The sequence below is a fragment of the Cervus canadensis genome, chromosome 21, assembly GCF_019320065.1.
Source record: "Cervus canadensis isolate Bull #8, Minnesota chromosome 21, ASM1932006v1, whole genome shotgun sequence".
Lineage (NCBI taxonomy): Eukaryota > Metazoa > Chordata > Mammalia > Artiodactyla > Cervidae > Cervus > Cervus canadensis.
In genome coordinates this window covers 30,490,065-30,507,860 of record NC_057406.1, presented here as the reverse complement: position 1 = coordinate 30,507,860, position 17,796 = coordinate 30,490,065, and the positions used below count along the sequence as shown (strand labels likewise).

General features: G+C 40.6%; 1 protein-coding gene and 1 long non-coding RNA gene across 8 annotated transcripts in view; one reads left to right on the top strand and one right to left on the bottom strand.

Annotated features, from left to right (window-relative positions):
• LOC122423264 overlaps positions 1 to 17,796 on the bottom strand; it is a 115,017-nt gene that overhangs the window by 49,915 nt on the left and 47,306 nt on the right. Inside the window, exon 2 of the long non-coding RNA XR_006264118.1 lies at positions 12,497 to 12,613. This is a non-coding gene — a long non-coding RNA (uncharacterized LOC122423264). The remainder of the gene's footprint in view (positions 1 to 12,496; positions 12,614 to 17,796) is intronic.
• The window catches only part of ABCC9 (ATP binding cassette subfamily C member 9), a 149,119-nt gene that overhangs the window by 101,417 nt on the left and 29,906 nt on the right, over positions 1 to 17,796 (top strand). For all 7 annotated transcript variants that reach the window (XM_043440109.1, XM_043440112.1, XM_043440111.1 and 4 more), the window contains 2 exons: positions 5,595 to 5,687; positions 12,064 to 12,166. In XM_043440109.1, the coding sequence (XP_043296044.1) occupies positions 5,595 to 5,687; positions 12,064 to 12,166 (196 nt within the window). The remainder of the gene's footprint in view (positions 1 to 5,594; positions 5,688 to 12,063; positions 12,167 to 17,796) is intronic.

Sequence of the window (17,796 nt, the reverse complement as noted above, 5' to 3'; positions counted from 1 at the left end):
TGGAATTTGGAAAAGAAACTTAATTTAACTTGATGAAACCTATCCTGATATTAAGTTTCATTTAGAGAGATATTTTGCTTCCATGGCTTCCCTGATAGCTCAGTTGGTAAAGAATCTGCCTGCAATGCAGAAGATTCCAGTTTACTTCCTGGGTCAGGAAGATCCCCTGGAGAAAGGATATGCTACCCACTCCAGTATTCTTGGGCTTCCCTTGTGGCTCAGCTGGTAAAGAATCCACCTGCAATGTGGGAAACCTGGGTTCAATCCCTAGGTTGGGAAGATCCCCTGGAGAAGGGAAAAGGCTACCCACTCCAGTATTCTGGCCTGGAGAATTCCATGGACTATATAGTCCATGGGGTCACAAAGAGTCGGACATGACTGAGTGACTGTCACTTTCACTTTGCTTCTGTAATTAGTTGTCTGAGCCTTTACATAGTCTTAGACTTATGTGAACAAGTTGATTGATCTGGTTGAGTTTTAAGTCCACAGAATATGCCCAATTTTTCATTCCACGGTCCTTTCTCTGAACATGGCATTGACAGAAAATTTATGAAACCAAATATAGCCCCAAAGAATAAGTAGTTTAATATTATGTTCTGCAAGTGGGGAAATAAAAATATTTTCAAATGAGTAAAATGCACTCTGTAAAAGATTAGTAGAAGTAAAAAAAGTTAAAGGGATAAATCAGAGTGATAACTATAAAAGTAGAGAATCTTGAATGTCTGGTAAGAGTACTGTAACTTTAAGAGGTTGGAAATTTCCAGATTGGGTTATTTAACATGCCCTTGAATATCCAGCCAAATAAAAGATAGCCGTGAATTTTAAATTCTTCTGCTAATATAAGATTTATCATTTGCTGAGATGTTGAATAATTAAGTGAAATATAGTACTAGTTGTTTTGAAATTTCCAGTTTAACTTTGAAGTTCTGCCTTAATAGTACTGTAAATTTTATATCATTGCGGTAATCTCTTTATTTCAACAAACACTTATTAGGCATTTAGTGTGTTGTAAATAACTGCACAAGCCATGTGACAGAGGAAGAGATCAACATGGCAAGAAGCAGTTCTCAAGAAATCTAGTTTCTTGGGAAGATAAAACATAAATAAGGTAACCTTTATATGTGGATTAAGTGCTGGAATAGGAAGCCAGATATAGAGTTTATTCAGTAAAATGAAAAGATTCAATAGGACTTGATTGCAGGGATAGTGAAAAAATTATATGTGTGTTATGTATGTGTATGTATATATGTATACATACATAAATTATATGTGTGTTATGTATGTGTGTGTATATATGTATACATACATAAATTATATGTGTGTTATGTATGTGTGTATATATGTATACATACATAAATTATGTGTGTGTTATGTATGTGTATGTATATATGTATACATACATAAATTATGTGTGTGTTATGTATGTGTATGTATATATGTACACATACATATATATATGTATGTATATAGATTCATCAGGTAACAGGAAAAAGCAGGATTAAGATTGGGAATCTCTGGACTATATCTGCAAATTTTTTTTTCTTGCTACATTTCATTATTCATTCAATTTAGAGGCAGGCTGATTTACCTTTAATCTCTGTAGTCTTGTCTTTTCCAGAATGTGACATGATTGGAATCATATAGTATGTGGTCTTGTCAGATTAGCTACTTTCTCTTAGAAATAAGCACTTAAGATTCATCTGTGTCTTTTCATGGCTTCAAAGCACATTCATAAATTAGAATATTATAAAACTAATTTATCATTGAATAATATTTATTTTGTGAATTGCCATATTTTGTTTATCCATTTACCTATTGAAGGACATCTTAGTTGCTTCTAGCTTGGGGTTATAAATATTATGAATGTGTGTGTGCATACATGCTCAGTTGTGTCTGACTCTTTGCGACCCCTTGGATTGTAGCCCTCCAGGCTTTTCTGCCCATGGAATTTTCCAGGCAGGAATGCTGGAGTGGGTTGCCATTTCCACCTTGAGGTTATCTTCCCCACTCAGGGACCAAACCCACATCTCCAGAGTCTCCTGCATTGACAGGTGGATTCTTTACCACTGAGCCACCAGGGAAGCCATTACTATTACAAATAAAACTACTGTAAATATTTGTATGGAGATTTTTTGTGTGGACATAGGTTTTAAAATTGGTTGGGTAAAAAAAATAAGTAAATAAAATAAAATTGGTTGGGTAAATACATAGGAGCATGATTACTTGATAGTATGGTAAAACTGTTCAGTTTTATGAAAAACTGAAAAAATGTCTTCCAAAATAGTTGTTCATTTGCAACATTTCTGGAAAAAAAAAAGTTGTTTCTCCCTTGGGGCTGTAAATTAGGATCCTTCAAATGTTATGGACATATGTCAAACCTAGAGTGCTTTTTGATCTCTAGCCTCTTCTCTTTGCTCATAGAAAATTCAGACCAGAAGGAAGAGGCTAGCCATTACATTTGCTCTTTCGTTTCTTCTGGTATCACTGTTGATGTTGCATGTTGGAGGGGCAGAAAAGTTCGGTCACTTCCTTTCTGCTGGCTCTTTCCAAATCTCCTCTTGCCTTCTTACCACTGATATTCAACAGTTATGTTTTACTTCAGACTCATGCTCATGTGACATGACCTGTTTTCATCCCTGGGCAATAGAAGTTGAGCACAGAGGCCAAGCAAATAATCCTAGTTCTTTACAGATTTGAATTGCTAAGTCTTTTCATCATAGTAGATTATTAAAATATGGAAGGGATGGTCATTTTTAAAGAATGAACTTTGATAATGGATTATAAACCATTTTTATTTGAAATTCTCTGGCCCTTTGCAAATAGGACCACATGATATTAAATCTCATCCATAAAAAGACACCTCTCCATGCTGAGGTTCTAAATAAAACACTCATATTGAAAATCTTGAGCAATTTAACACACTATTTTGTAAACACCGAAGGGAATTAAAGTGGGGGACTTATTGTTGTTCAGTTGCTCAGTCGTGTCCGACTCTTGCGACCCCATCGACTGCAGCACGCCAGTCTTCCCTGTCCTTCACTGTCTCCCGGAGTTTGCTCAAACTCATGTCCGTTGAGTAGATGATGCCATCTAACCATCTCATACTCTGCCACCCCACTCTCCTCCTGCCCTCAATTGTTCCTAGCATCAGACAGGAAATGCCATTGAATTTCGAACATCTAACATCAAAGACCCCTGTGTGGCTAGCTCTGTAAGTAAGCTTTCCTATTTACAAGAGAATAAGGTCAAGCTGTAACCTCACCTTCCGGGTTTCATAAAACACAGTCCTGTAAAAAGAGGTTCTTCCTTCCTCATCTTTACCCCTTCATGTCAGACCTCAATGTAGTAACCACTTGTTGCTTGTGTCAGATTTACAAATAGCCACTGAGTTTTCTGTTTAACAATCGCAGACTCTTTACATTCCTTCATATTCATTCTCCTCTTCACCCCTCTCCTTCCTTCCCCTCATTGAGTTTCTGAAGTGAGAAATTCATTTTAGAAACTCACAGAAGGACTTTGCCTTTGGTCATGGGAGAACCCAGGCAGTCCCAAAAGATCTAAGATTATTTAACAGTTGAAGATTATGTAACAATGTAATCAGTTCCATTGACTGACAGGTGAATATCAGCACTGCTACTCTTGATTCCCTCCACCCCCAAAACCTAAGAAAGACAGAAAAAGGCTGAAAAGAAAAATAAAAGCATATTTTGAAACATGTGATAGAACTGCTAGCCTTCTAGAAAGGCTAGCTTGTGTGATTTACAAAGTTGTCTAGTGTGTGCATCTTTATAGAAAGGGTCTGATTCAGGCATTTGTCCACCAGCCATTCACTGAGTACTTTATTTACCTAAAAATATATATTGACACTTGGAGGACCAGTGAATGCCAGTTCTATTTAGGGAGGAACTCAATCTCATTGTGGCTGAAGCCAAACTCATTATCTGTCTCTCCCGATATCTTTCTTCTCTGTCTCCCATCCTGGTATATAGCACTGTCATCTTCCAAGTCTGCTAAGTAACAAACAAGCCATATTTGACTCCCCTCTCTTTTTAAATTTATTTTATTTTTAATTGGGGTATAATTTACAATATTGTGTTAGCTTCAAGTGTAGAGCAAAGTCGTGTCAGACTCTTTGTGACCCTATGGACTGAAGCCTACCAGGCTCCTCTGTCCATGGGATGCTCCAGGCAAGAACTCTGGGGTGGGTTGCCATGCCCTCCTCCAAGGGATCTGCCTCACCCAGGGGTAGAACCCATGTCTCTTACGTACCCTGCATCGGCAGGCAGATTCTTGACTGCTAGCACCACCTGGGAAGCCCATGCATGTATATGTATATACATATACTTTTTCAGATTCTTTTCCACTGTGGATTATTGTGACACATGGAGTATAGTTCCCTGTGCTGTATAGTAAGTAGGTCCTTGTTGTTTACCAATCTATTTAGTAATGTATATATGCTAATCGCACATTCCTAACCTCTCTCTTCCCAATCACCTTTGGTAGCCATAAGCTTGTTTTCTGTGTCTGTGTGACTCTTCTCTCTTATTCACTCTGCTACAATGAGTTGATTGTAGCAGTTTGGAAGGCTACTTCTAATAAGCTATCTCACAGTCTCCCCCTATATTAAACTGTACCAGCATCACACCTAATTCAGAATTTTTAACAAGTTCTGATAAACTATCCTTACTCATTCTCTTCCATCCTTTACACGGTCTCCAAATTACGTTGCTTTAAGTAAGCTCTGGTCATTTTATTTCTCGTCCCCAGTGATTTTTTTTCCCAGCGCATTCAGGATCTTCTACAGTCTAGCCCCTCCCCCCATTGCTTGTCCAGCCTTTTCCCATGACAACATCCCCAAAGGACTCTGGTCACCAGCCAGATTGAATTCGCCAGTTCTTTAGTCTTCTGTACTTGCTTTGGTTTGTTCCCTTAGCTGGAATGCACTTCTTGTCTGTTTGGTTGAAGCACACTGCTCATGCTTAAGGTTTGGCCTAAGTAACACCTGCTCAAAGAAAACATTTCCCATCTCCTACATTAATTGCTCCTTCCTATGTGTTCCCATAGACGTTTACTTTAACTGTGGTACAAAACTGATACTTTTGTACAACACATAACATTCAGCCTAGACCCATGTTTATTATGTAGTATTTATTTTTCTCTTCCTCTTTAGATTATAAGCTGTTGGATTTTTGTTGTTGAATGTTGGAGGAAAATATGTGGGTTGGCCAAAAAGTTTGTTCAAATTTTTCCAAAAGATGGGAAAATCCAAATGAACCTTCTGGCCAACCCAGTAGTTACTCTGACAACTAATAACCTTAATTTAGAATGAACAAAGCCCCCAGATCAGACAGTAAAGAATCTGCCTGCAGTGTACGATATCTGGGTTCGATCCCTGGGTTGGAAAGATCCTCTGGAGAAGGGAATAGCAACCCACTCCCATATTCTTGCTTGGAGAATTCCATGGACAGAGGAACGTGGCAACGTACAGTCCTTGGTGTCTCAGAGTTGGAAACGACTGAGTGACTAACACACACACAGTATTCTTTGAGTCTGAATGAGTGCAAAGTTTATTTCTGTACTTTTCTCTGTCCTAGGGACCTCCAGGAACTTGATGACAGTACCCAGCTCCCTCTGCTTTGCCACTTCTCAGAAACTGCTGAAGGACTCACTACCATTCGGGCATTTAGGTAAGTAAACATATTTTCATTTTGTTGATTAGGCAGTTACATCATCAACAAATATTTGCCTACAAATAACTGATCATTGCTCCCATTTTCCGATGCCCCACTGTGTGTGTGCCTGTGTCCTAAACTAGTGGTAAGAAAAACATGACAATAAATGATCACAGAGGGCTTCCCACGTGGCTCACTGGTAAAGAATCCTCCTGCCAGTGCAGGAGATTCGGGTTCAATCCCTGGGTCAGGAAGATCCCCTGGAGAAGGAAATGACAACCTGCTTCAGTATTGTTGCCTGGAAAGTCCCATGGACAGAAGAATCTGGTGGACTACAGTCTATGGAGTTGCAAGAAGAGTTGGACATGATTTAGTGACTAAACAACAACAACAACAAATGATCATAGTTATTTGAAATTTTAACGAGAATAGAGAAAGAATTCAGCATCATGTTGGATAGATACTACCTGTGTGATTTAGACTAGGCTTTTGAATTCCCTAACCTCATCTGTGAAATAGGGAAAACCATTTTGCTTTTTAGGGTTGTTGGACTAATTGATATAATGCATGTAAAGCATTAGGGATTTCCTGGTAGCTCAGCTGGAAAGAATCCACCTGCATTGCAGGGGAACGTGGTTCAATTCGTGGGTCCAGAAGATCCCCTGGAGAGGGGATAGGCTACCCACTCCGGTATTCTTGGACTTCGTGGCTCAGATGGTAAAGAATCCATCTGCAATGCAGGAGGCCTGCCTTCCCTGGATTGGGAAGATCCTCTGGAGAAGGAAATGGCAGCTCACTCCAGTATTCTTGCCTGGAGAATCCCATGGACAGAGGAGCCTAGTGGGCTATATATAGTCCATTGGGTTGCAAACAGGTCGGACAGGACTGAGTGACTTTCACTTTTCATTTAAAGCATTGGCTTCCCCAGTGGCTCAGTGGTAAAAAATCTGCCTGCAGTGCAGGAGACGGTGGTTCGATCCCTGGATTGGGAAGATTCCCTGGAGGAGGCAATGGCTACCCACTCCAGTGTCCTTTTTGGACAATCCCATGGACAGAGGAGCCTGGCAGGCTACAGTCTGTGAAGTCACAGAGTTGGATGCAACTGAGCACACACACCTAAAGCATTAACCACAGTGATTAGCAAAGAAGTAATATAGAAGCTAAAATACATGCATTAATAATAATAATAATAAAAGAAATATTATTACACCAAAGTTACTTCAGACTTTAAATAGTTTTTCTTCAATGTTGGTAAACATTGAAGTAATATCCCAAGATTTTCATTAAGAGAGTTTACCTAATACTCAAAAAATTACCTGGCTCTATTTTCCCTATTCAGGTAAAATCAGAAAAGGAGGTGGCATCCTTGAATGTTATATTTAATCTAGAAAATCAACTTGTTAAAATGTTATATCTTTCTGCAGTGCTAAATGCAAACCTGTAGCAATTTCAATAAGAGAGTTTTCTAACCTGAGAAATATTTAAATCACATAAAAGTGTGTATATAATGGAGTCAAAAGTAGAATATAAAGATACAGCCACTATCTACTACATGTACCACAGAATTTCTGCATAAATCTACCTAGATTTCATAGTGGAGCATTTATACTTTTCACAGAGATGTGTTTTCCCATCAAAGTTTGCAATACCTTTTATTGGAGATGGAAGAATCATTTGACTTTGAATGTAGGTATTAAGACATAAAAGACCCTAACGCTGGGAAAGATTGGGGGCAGGAGGAGAAGGGGACGACAGACGATGAGATGGTTGGATGGCATCACCAACTCAATGGACATGGGTTTGGGTGGACTCCGGGAGTTGGTGATGGACAGGGAGGCCTAGCGTACTGCGGTTCATGGGGTCGCAAAGAGTCACACATGACTGAGTGACTGAACTGAACTGATTAAGACATAATTTGTGTTCTAATAGTAGCCAGCAACGCCCAGTGGTACTCATAAGTACACCATGTTAAGAATTTCGTTTTCTCAGCAAAGTTCTTTCGAGTTAATTTATCTGAGTTTTGAACACATGCCAAGTGCTAGTCTTGCAATGAATATAGAAAGACTCCAAAGATATGGCCTTTTATTTCTACCCCAGATAAATACCACAGGGGAAATGGTTGGGATAACATGGCAGGTAGGGAACAAGCAGTGGCCTGATTCAGGCAAGCTGGCAGGTGAAACAGAAAACAGCCTCTGTCTTCTCCCTGAATAACAAGTGAGGTCATTCACTGAGAATGATGAGGACTGGACCATGTAAAACATCTTGAAGAAAATGAGCACGGTCTCAAATGAAAGAGAAGCTTGACCGAAAGTCAAGGTTTAGATTTTTCATTTAATCATCTATTCTTCACTAGACACGTGAGCAGAATTTGGCTTGACTGTTCCTAATTTTACATCAGGAAAATTCTAGGGAGCTCTAAGAAGGACAAACTATTACATATCACCTAAGACTTGAATGAGGCTTCCCAGATGGCTCAGTGGTAAGGAATCCACCTGCCAATGCAGGAAATGCAGGTTTGATCCCTGGATCAGGAAGATCCCCTGGAGAAGGAAATGGCAACCCACTCCAGTATTCTTGCCTAGAAAATCGCATGGATAGAGGAGGCCAGTGGACTACAGTCCGTGGGTCGCAAAGGGGCAGACACGACTTAGCGAGTGAACAACAGTTTAGAATCAAACACATTCTTTTCCATCTGCTTCTTCCTCTCTTTCAGGCTAGTAAGAGTCCCCAGAGTCGTCAGCTCTCTGGAAAGTTTGTATTTACTGATTAGGCTGCTTTCCTCCCCTGCGTTCAGGGTTCACGGTGTACTCAGAGGCAGCATGAACTAACCTCAAGTAGTTTACCACTAGAGGATCACAGTTAAATTAGACTGAGATTTCAGTGACCTTTCCTACTTTTTTTTTGGTCTGACAGAATAAAGGTCTAAGAATGTTCAGAAGATGAGCTGGATGTGGATGAAAAGATACAGACTGAGTGTGTCAAAGTTTCCATTAGGAAAACAGAAGGGTTCTTGCCAAATAGAAACACACAGAAAGAATGTTCGCTGCATTTCCACCCCTCCCCTTTCACTGCTGCTTCAGACTGTTGCCAGCTCCATTTACAAACTCTTTAAGAGTGTATCTGCAACAATATCCCCAAACTAGAGGGAGAGGAAGAAGAGTCCCAGACAAAACACTTTGTCACAATGAAGTGTTGAATGTTCGTCTCAACTGGAGTCCACAGGCTTTGGTCCAAGTTTCCCCCTCCCCACATCTCTCCATCATCACAGCCCTCTGGGAAGGGGGACCCTGACTCCAGTTCCTGACCTTGTTTTCTCATTTCTGTTCCTTAGTTCATGTTGTTGCCGATACTTCCAATGCTTTTGTCCCTCCTTGTCCACCTGAAATATTCTGTGAACCAGTGAAGTTGCTCAGTCGTGCCGGACTCTTTGTGATCCCATGGACTGTAGCCTACCAGGCTCATCCATCCATGGAGTTTTTCAGGCAAGAGTGCTGGAGTGGGTTGCCGTTTCCTTCTTCAGGGTATCTTCCCAACCCAGGGATCGAACCCAGGTCTCCCGCATTACAGGCAGACGCTTTACCATCTGAGCCACCAGGGAAGCCCTAAAAAATTCAGCCCATTTCTTAAAACCTCATTCAGTCCGTCTTCCCAGCCCATCCCAGAGATGGTTTATCCATCTCTCCCCACCCTCCACCCTAATCCCTGCCACTCTGGTCTTTTAGCCAGTGCAAACCTTCACCTTCCTTTATATTCACGTAGCATTTTTCACATAGGACCATTATGATTGGCTTCTGTGTTGAGCCATCTTTACTTGCTCATACTACAACAATACCATGCTTACCTCTTTTGCTGGACAATGTGCTTGCTTCTCTAGGGCAGAGGTTGTGTCCTGTTCATACATATATGTTGTAATGTCTCGCTTTGAGTTCATGCTTGCTAAATGTTCCTGAATGAGTGGGTGAAAATCCACCCAATAATGCAAATGCAGAATTGGATATATCTGTTCACAGTTGAGATCCACTATCTCAGTAAACCCTATCGCTCTGTGAGTCATCCTGTGTTAATTATTTACTCTGTCCCTGGTGGCTCAGCTAGGAAAGAATTGGCCTGCAGTGCGGGAGACCTGGGTTCGATCCCTGGGTTGAGAAGGTCCCTGGAGAAGGGCATGGCAACCACTTCAGTACTCTTGCCTGGAGAATCCCCATAGACAGAGGAGCCTGGTGGGCTACAGTCCATGGGGTCGCAAAGAGTCGGACGTGACTGGGTGACTAAGCGCACATCTGTATGAGGGTCATGATGAGGCTAGTCTTGTTTCACTGTCTGCTTGGTCCCGCCCAGTGTATTGCTATTCAGCACAGGTCCTCCTGTGCATGGCATTTGGGTCAAGGCTACATAACTCAAAGTGAGGTAATTATTTGGCTCTGGTTGTCAAATCCTTTGATTATCGTAGATCAGATGTTGCTGTCTGACTCAATTATCTGATTTTTCTGGTTTGGCATGTTGGAGTGATCAGATTGACTGGATAAATCCCAACTATCTGCTTTATATTGGCCTGTATGGATGGCTTCACGGGCCAAGTGAACACCCTACCCCAGACTTCTTCATTTTTGACATAGTGATAGTTTATTGTAAACTTTTGCAAATTGATTGGAAGATTTGGGGCGATGGTGGGGGGCGGGGTACTTGGAGCAGTCTTTTATCAATGAGGAATCACCATCAGGCTGTCAGATGAAATTTGGTTATTCTCTGCAAACATAACACATAGACAGGAGGTCTCTGTAAGATAAGCCGAAGCCACAGAAAGTTGAATTTGGCACTTCCTCCAACCTTCCAATCAGTTATTTTGTTTATATGATCCAGCTTTCCATTGTTTCTGTTACCCAGGGAAAATAATTGAAAAATAAAAAGAGACTATTTTTGTGATGTAGAAAAGATTTATCAACATGGAACATGAGTTTCTGTGAGAAGTAGCTCCCATGTTCAAATGGATGAAGTTTCTTTTTAAAAAATATTTATTTATTTTTCTGCATCAGGTTTTAGTTGCAACATTTGGGCTTAGTTACTCTGTGGCATGCAGAATCTTAGTTCACTGCCTAGGGATTGAACCAGCATCCCCTGCACTCCCGGGCAGATTCTTAATCACCGGACCACCAAGGAAATTCCTGGATGAGATTTTTATTAGAAGTTTCCTTTGTAACAAAGGTTACACAGAATTTGGTCTGATTATGTTGATCACCAAGAATGAACTTAATTTGACCTAGCATCAGTATCTAAACTATATGTGTCATGTTGTTGTTTAATTGCTAAGTCATGTCCGACTCTTTGCAACCCCATGGACTGTAGCCCACCAGGCTCCTTTGTCCATGGGATTTCCCAGGCATGAATACTGGAGTGGGTTGCCATTTCCTTTTCTAGGGGATCTTCTCGTAGTTCCAGGGATCGAACTAGGAGTCTTCTGCATTACAGGCAGATTCTTTACCATTGAGTCTCCAGGGAACATGTGTATGTGTCCTGCTGCTGCTGCTGCTAAGTCACTTCAGTCGTGTCCGACTCTGTGCGACCCCATAGACGGCAGCCCACCAGGCTCCCCCGTCCTTGGGATTCTCCAGGCAAGAACACTGGAGTGGGTTGCCATTTCCTTCTCCAATGCATGAAAGTGACAAGTGAAAGTGAAGTCACTCAGTCGTGTCCGACTCAGATCCCCATAAATACTACACACCAAGAGCTTCTTTCATGCAATGACCATTCTTACAAATAATTCGTAACTTTGAGGTGTAAGATACCTTGCTTAACAAGGACATCTGCCGTTCCCAAGGACCCTCATCCTCTACCTCTTGCCACCTCATTGTCCTTCTTTGATTTCCAGAAACTGAGTGAAAAGAACATTTTTAAGGTATATATTTGCCTGTTACAAACCCATATTTCCTGTCTTTCGTGAGTCTCTTCTAGTTCCTTCTACCCAACTCCGACCATGCCTTGTGGAAAAGTAAGATACATGCAGTAAAATCTAGGTCAAGTGTATTGCATTTCTGTACAACTTCTTCTGGGTTATGTAGGGCCCTTGAGACATCGGCCATGCCTTGTTTTCATGGCTACTATCCTTATGTAGAAATTTATGAAATGATCTTTAGTAGGACTTTGTCGTCGGAAACATTCCTTTCTGTAGCAGAGGTTGAGAAAGGAAGGAACTACTGCTCCGTGCCATCTCTCAGGAAGGGTGCAGGAGGGCAGTAGCAGCTGGCCTTTATTTGTAAGTCTTCCGTTTACTAGTCATTCCATCCCACCAGTTCGTCACCGTGTGGAGTAAATAATGTAGTAGGAAGTGTGACTGTTTTTTATTATTTCTCCTGTTGTGTGGCTAGCATCATAATATTTTTGTTTTCTGCAGGCATGAGACCAGATTTAAGCAACGAATGCTGGAACTGACAGACACTAACAACATTGCCTACTTATTCCTCTCAGCTGCCAACAGATGGCTGGAGGTCAGAACGGTACGTTCATTTCGTGATTTCGAAATGGAAACCACACAGAGAAGAGGCCTGATGCAAAGAGGGAGACAGTTGTTAAAACTAGGCTTCCACTGAGATTCAGCACTCACTCCACATTTTCTGGACTTTAGCTCAGGTTTGTTTATGGTACGGATGAAATTTGTCATGATGTTTTTAGCTAATGGCAAGACAGATAGCCCCAAAAGCAAAAATTCATTTCGTGTTCATTAGTGGCCAGATGACATAAGTTAATGGAATAGCAAATATTTGTATAACTTCAGGTGTTTTTTTTTTTTTTTCCCCAAAATTTGACAAGTGAACAGATGTACTCACTTCTACTGAACTGGACCAGCCTGGAAGAGATGGCAGCTTTCTATTTTAAGCCAGTGGAGGGTCATGTTAACCCAAATGTAAAAACTTGCAGTTATTCATCTGTTGCCTTCTTCTGTCCTGTATAAAGGAGGAGAATGGGTATAAGCTTCGGCATTGTACAGACTTGGTCTAGCAAGTTAACAAATTTATTTGGGTCCCAGTTTGCCATTTGTAAACTAGGAATATGACCTCATGGGTGTGTTAGGTTTAAAAATAGTAATATAAGTCCTGTAGCTCACTTATTGGCAGGTACACTCAACAAATGTCTTTTGAATGGATGGATGCATGGATGAGTGAATAAATGAATGGAAATGGTACCTGCCTTGGTAAGTGGTTAATAAGTCAACCACTCCTAATAAATGAAAGAGGAGATAGGTTAGACCCAAGTTCCAGAGGGAAGGAGATGTTGTTTGCAGACTGGGCTGTGTAATCTGCAGTATGGATAAGCAATTTTGGTAGAAATGATGAGTTGACTGTCATCTTTTCTTTAAAAATAATTATCTATCAGTATGTGAAAAGGAAAAGGAGGTTTATCTGCATTATTGTTAAGAACCTCACTTCCACTGATTAAGCATCCCTGCCATATGAAGGCTCTTTTTCAAAACTCAGTGGATCAGAGAGGGCATCTGGGAATGGGAATTTGATAAAGTGGAAAGGAAGGAGCCCAAATTAAAATCTGAGTTGTTGATGGATGGATAACATATTGATAGAGAATCTCGGGTCCCCCTGTAAGCTGTAGTTGTCATAATTTGTCACTAATAACAGATTCTCTACCACTATATTGTGTTGTGTTGTGTTGTTGTGTAGAAATTATCCAGCAACATAACACAATTATATTTCACAAATTTTAAATAGATAAGAAATTTCTTCCAGATCACTGTGGGGGTTGGAAGGGGGCAGGGCAGAGATTTTCCAATTACCTATAAGTAACAGAAAGGCAGGCGAAGTCTTTGGGATTTATAACAGAAACAAAATACTATTCCTAGATCTTACCCAGACCCTAAATCCTTGCTTTAAGCTTCTGTGTGTTTGCTCAAATCTGTTTTCTCTGAGGAAAAGAAATCATATCTGAATAACAAAACTAGTGATGAAACAGCTTAATCAGAGAATGTCCTAAAATCACAGGGGGTGAAATGTCAGTAGTTTCCTTTGGTTTGATTTTCCTGATGTTGAAGATCAAGTGTGTTTTTTAGGGGCGAGTGTGTTTGCTTTGGACTTGAGGTGAGTGTCTGACTTGACTCCTGCTTCTCCTCTTTAGCACTTCCTACTGTCAGGTTAATGGACAAACGTTTAACAAGAATCTTCAAGCAAACCATATGTTCTGCTCTTGTAGCCAGAAGACAAGATATTAGAGCGTTCAGACTGCCAAGAAAGGGAAGTTCAGGAAAAATTAGAGAGAAATAGCAGCCAGATTCAGGGTGGGTTAGTTTAGCTTGACTCATACCCCGCTACTTAACTCCCCCATTAAAGGCAGCTGGACCTACTTGAATATAAATGAATTCTAGTTCCACTTGTAGAAATCTAAGAAAAAAAAAAAAGAAATATGATATTTGAAAAAGGAAGGGCAGAATCTGCCATTCATTCTATTACCATATAACACATCTGTTTTTATGTCTTTTTTTCTTTTCTGTTCATTATAATCTTTCCACAACTTGCTATTTGGTCTCATTACCAGGTCTGTCCCTTAAAAACCAACACAAAAAAGTTATAGAGTCCTTTGCTCTATTTCTGATGAATAAATATAAAAATTGGTAAGAAACTTGTTGATTTATTGCAACATTCCGGGCATATCTGCTGATAGAACTCAAGGTCGAGAGTCTTTTGTGGATGATTTTGTCTCTTTCATCTCTCATATTTGTTTATCAATAAGTTTATGTGGGTATAAAGAACCTGCCTGCCAATGCAGGAGACATAAGAGACCCTGGTATGATCCGTGGGTTGGGAAGATCCCCTGGAGGAGGGCATGGCATCCCACTCCAGTGTTCTTGCCTGGAGAATCCCATGGACAGAGGAGCCTGGTGGGATACTGTCCATGGGTTGCAAAGAGTTGGACATGACTGAGGCAACTTAGCATATACACATATACACAAACACACACACCCATACACATACACAAACACTCACATACACAGATACCCTTCTGGACAATTGCAGAAATCCAACTTGAAACCAGTCAGATTTATTCTCCTATTCTGTACACTGAAAGTACAGAGTTTTCATTAGAACCAGAATATTTAGAATATTAGAAAGTTTATTTGAATATAAATGCTATAATCCAAGAACATATGTTCCACAATAGGAGTGTTGAATAAATAGAACAGATAACTCTAATTAGGAAATAACCTTTCTCCCAATTGTACACATGTAAATGACCTCATTACTACTGTGCTTTACTGGAGACACTATTTCAGTTTGAAATAAATGGATCTTATTTCAGAAATATGAGAAATATAAACGTTCAGATATAGGACCTTGGAGACCGGGGTGTGAACTGCTCTTTAAACCCCACAGCTGAATACTTTCTGCGTTGTAAGTCATTTACAAGATAAATAATGAAAACCTCTATCTGGCCCACTGATGCTGCATTGATCTTATCTACAGTATCAACACAGCTGCCTCCATTCCCTATTCTTTGATATGTTAACCAGCAAATTAACAAAAATATCTCCTTATCGCAAATAATCTGGGAGCTCCCATAACAGAAGCACAGCCAGTTGGTACCAGGACGGGAGCAACCTTGGGAAGAGCTCAGAAAAGGCCAGCAGGTCTCCTGATGCGGATCTGAGGAGCTCACCAACTCAGCATATTCAAAAGCAGAGACATCAGTTTGCTGACAAAAGACCATCTAGTCAAAGCTATGGTTTTTCCAGTAGTCATGTATGGATGTGGGAGTTCCTGACCATAAGGAAGGCTGAGCGCTAAAGAATTGTGGTGCTTTTGAACTGTGCTGCTGATTCTTGAGATTCTTGAGAGTCCCTTGGACAGCAAGGAGATCAAGTCAGTCAATCCTAAAGGAAATAACTCCTGAATATTCACTGGAAGAACTGATGCGGAAGCTGAAGCTCCAATACTTTGGCCACCTGATGCAAAGAGTTAGCTCTTTGGAAAAGACCCTGATGCTGGGAAAGATTGAGGACAGGAGGAGAAGGGAGCCACAGAAGCTGAGATGGTTGGATGGCATTACTGACTCAATGGCCATGAGTTTGAGCAACCTCTGAGAGATAGTGAGGAACAGGGAAGCCTGCTGTGCTACAGTCCACGGGATCGCAAAGAGTGAAACTGATGACTGAACAACAAAATGACCTCCATGGAGAGAAAGAGGAGAAAGCTTATCATAGTTTCCCGTGACTGTTTTTCCTTTTTTCTTCATTCTCAATTTTAGTTTTCTGGAGCAATGCCACTGGATTCTGTGAACAGACGATCTCCAAGAGAAGTAAGGGATAAAAGCATAAAAATACCTTTTTTGAATTCGGGAAGATCCCCGAGCCCCATCCAATTTTTATTATCTTTTTTTTTTTTTTCAAATATATGGCTTTCATTTCTTTTTCTGGTCATGCTAGATAAGTGTTAAGGCAATTACAGAGGCTTCCCTGGTGGCTCAGTGGGTAAAGAATCTGCCTGCAATGCAGGAGACCTAGGTTCGATCCCTAGGTCAGGAAGATCCCCTGAAGGAGGGCATGGCAACCCACTCCAGTATTCTTGAGAATCCCCATAGACAGAGGAGCCTGGTGGGCTACAGCCCATAGGGTCTCTAGGAATCAGACACGACGGAGTGACTAACACACATAAGACAAAGTATTCCCTTTTTCTGGCTGAAGAGTGTTAGCCATACAAGATGTAGCCTGCCCACCATGTTCATTTCATGCTTATTCTGAACTGGGGGGAGAAATAAAGGTCACAGCACATAGCACTCAGAAAAGGACAAGAACCTCAAAGAATAATTTGGCTGGTAGAAAAGTAGCCAGACTGTGACCACCCAGGTTCCTTTGGCAGGGGAGGGGAGTGTTTCTCCTCTGGGCACCGAGTGAAGTGGACCACAGTCGTGCATGTGTCACCGCAGCCTAACCTTTGAAGGCTGCTTACGTTCTTTCATTCAGCACAGCATTTGCTGTTCATCCCTCTGCACTAAACAGTTCCAGTTCTTTGGCATTGGTGTTTCCATTTGCAAAAATTGTGTAACTCTATCTAAAGGGTGTCTTTCCAAGGCTTTGTCTTGCTGTGTGGTGAAAGGATAAAAGAAAAATCACATCGAGAAGCCAAAAAAAAAAACAGTCTTTAGAATCAACAGGCTAAAGTGAAAATAATCTTCAGGGTGAACTTGTATGAGAGTCTATTTTGTGAAACAGTACAGAGCTGTTCTGAGTGTTTACAACTCCATTATAGACAGGTGTGCGTTGATCTTTTCATGTGAAGACCCAGACACTCGGTGGAACCATAAACATTGACTTTTTGTTTTTAGACATGGATTTCTGAAGACTATGAAAAAAGAGAGAGATGGTAATCCTATAACTACTTATGAGGTTGTTTTATGGAAAATTATTATTTTCACTATAATCGCACATAGAGATAGAGGTCATTGAATCACTAGAAATCTGACCAGAGGCCTCTCTTTTGACCTGGGGATCAAAGGCTTCCCTTCTGGAGGGAAGTGTTGAGTTCCCAAACTCAATGGAAGTTATAATTTATCACTAATATACAAATGTCCTGTGGTTGGGTCCTCTTTAAGAATGGAAATTCACATGTGTCGTAGTTTCTGTTTCCTAAGCAGAATCTCTGTTTCCATTGTATCATTTTGACTGAAAGTGTTTTATTCAATGAATTGATTGGGTAGGATCATAGAAAGCCTTAATGGGAGGACATGTGCTGCTTGCACATGAGCTAATTCAGATTATCTGCTTGTCCCTTCTTACTGCTTTTAAGCCATTTTGTTGTTCACATGTATTTTTGCAGTGGAAAGGAAAGGAGGTGTGGAAAGGTAGAATCACTGTATAATTCATTAAACTAGTTAAGTTTAATGGTAAAGGAAGTGGAAATGGGGAACTAACATAAACTCTTATATTATCTGTCAATTTCACATGCCTGTTTCTCTTACAGTACTATTGGAAGGGAAGTGATTGGAATTGAGTTATTTTGCTATGAGTTTTCTTGATACACATGCACAAAGGGGCTTCCTCTCTTATTCAGATCAGGTAAAATTCTGATCAAATGCCTCCAAAAAATCTCCAATTTCTCAGAAAAAAAACATTATTGAGCAGGGGTGG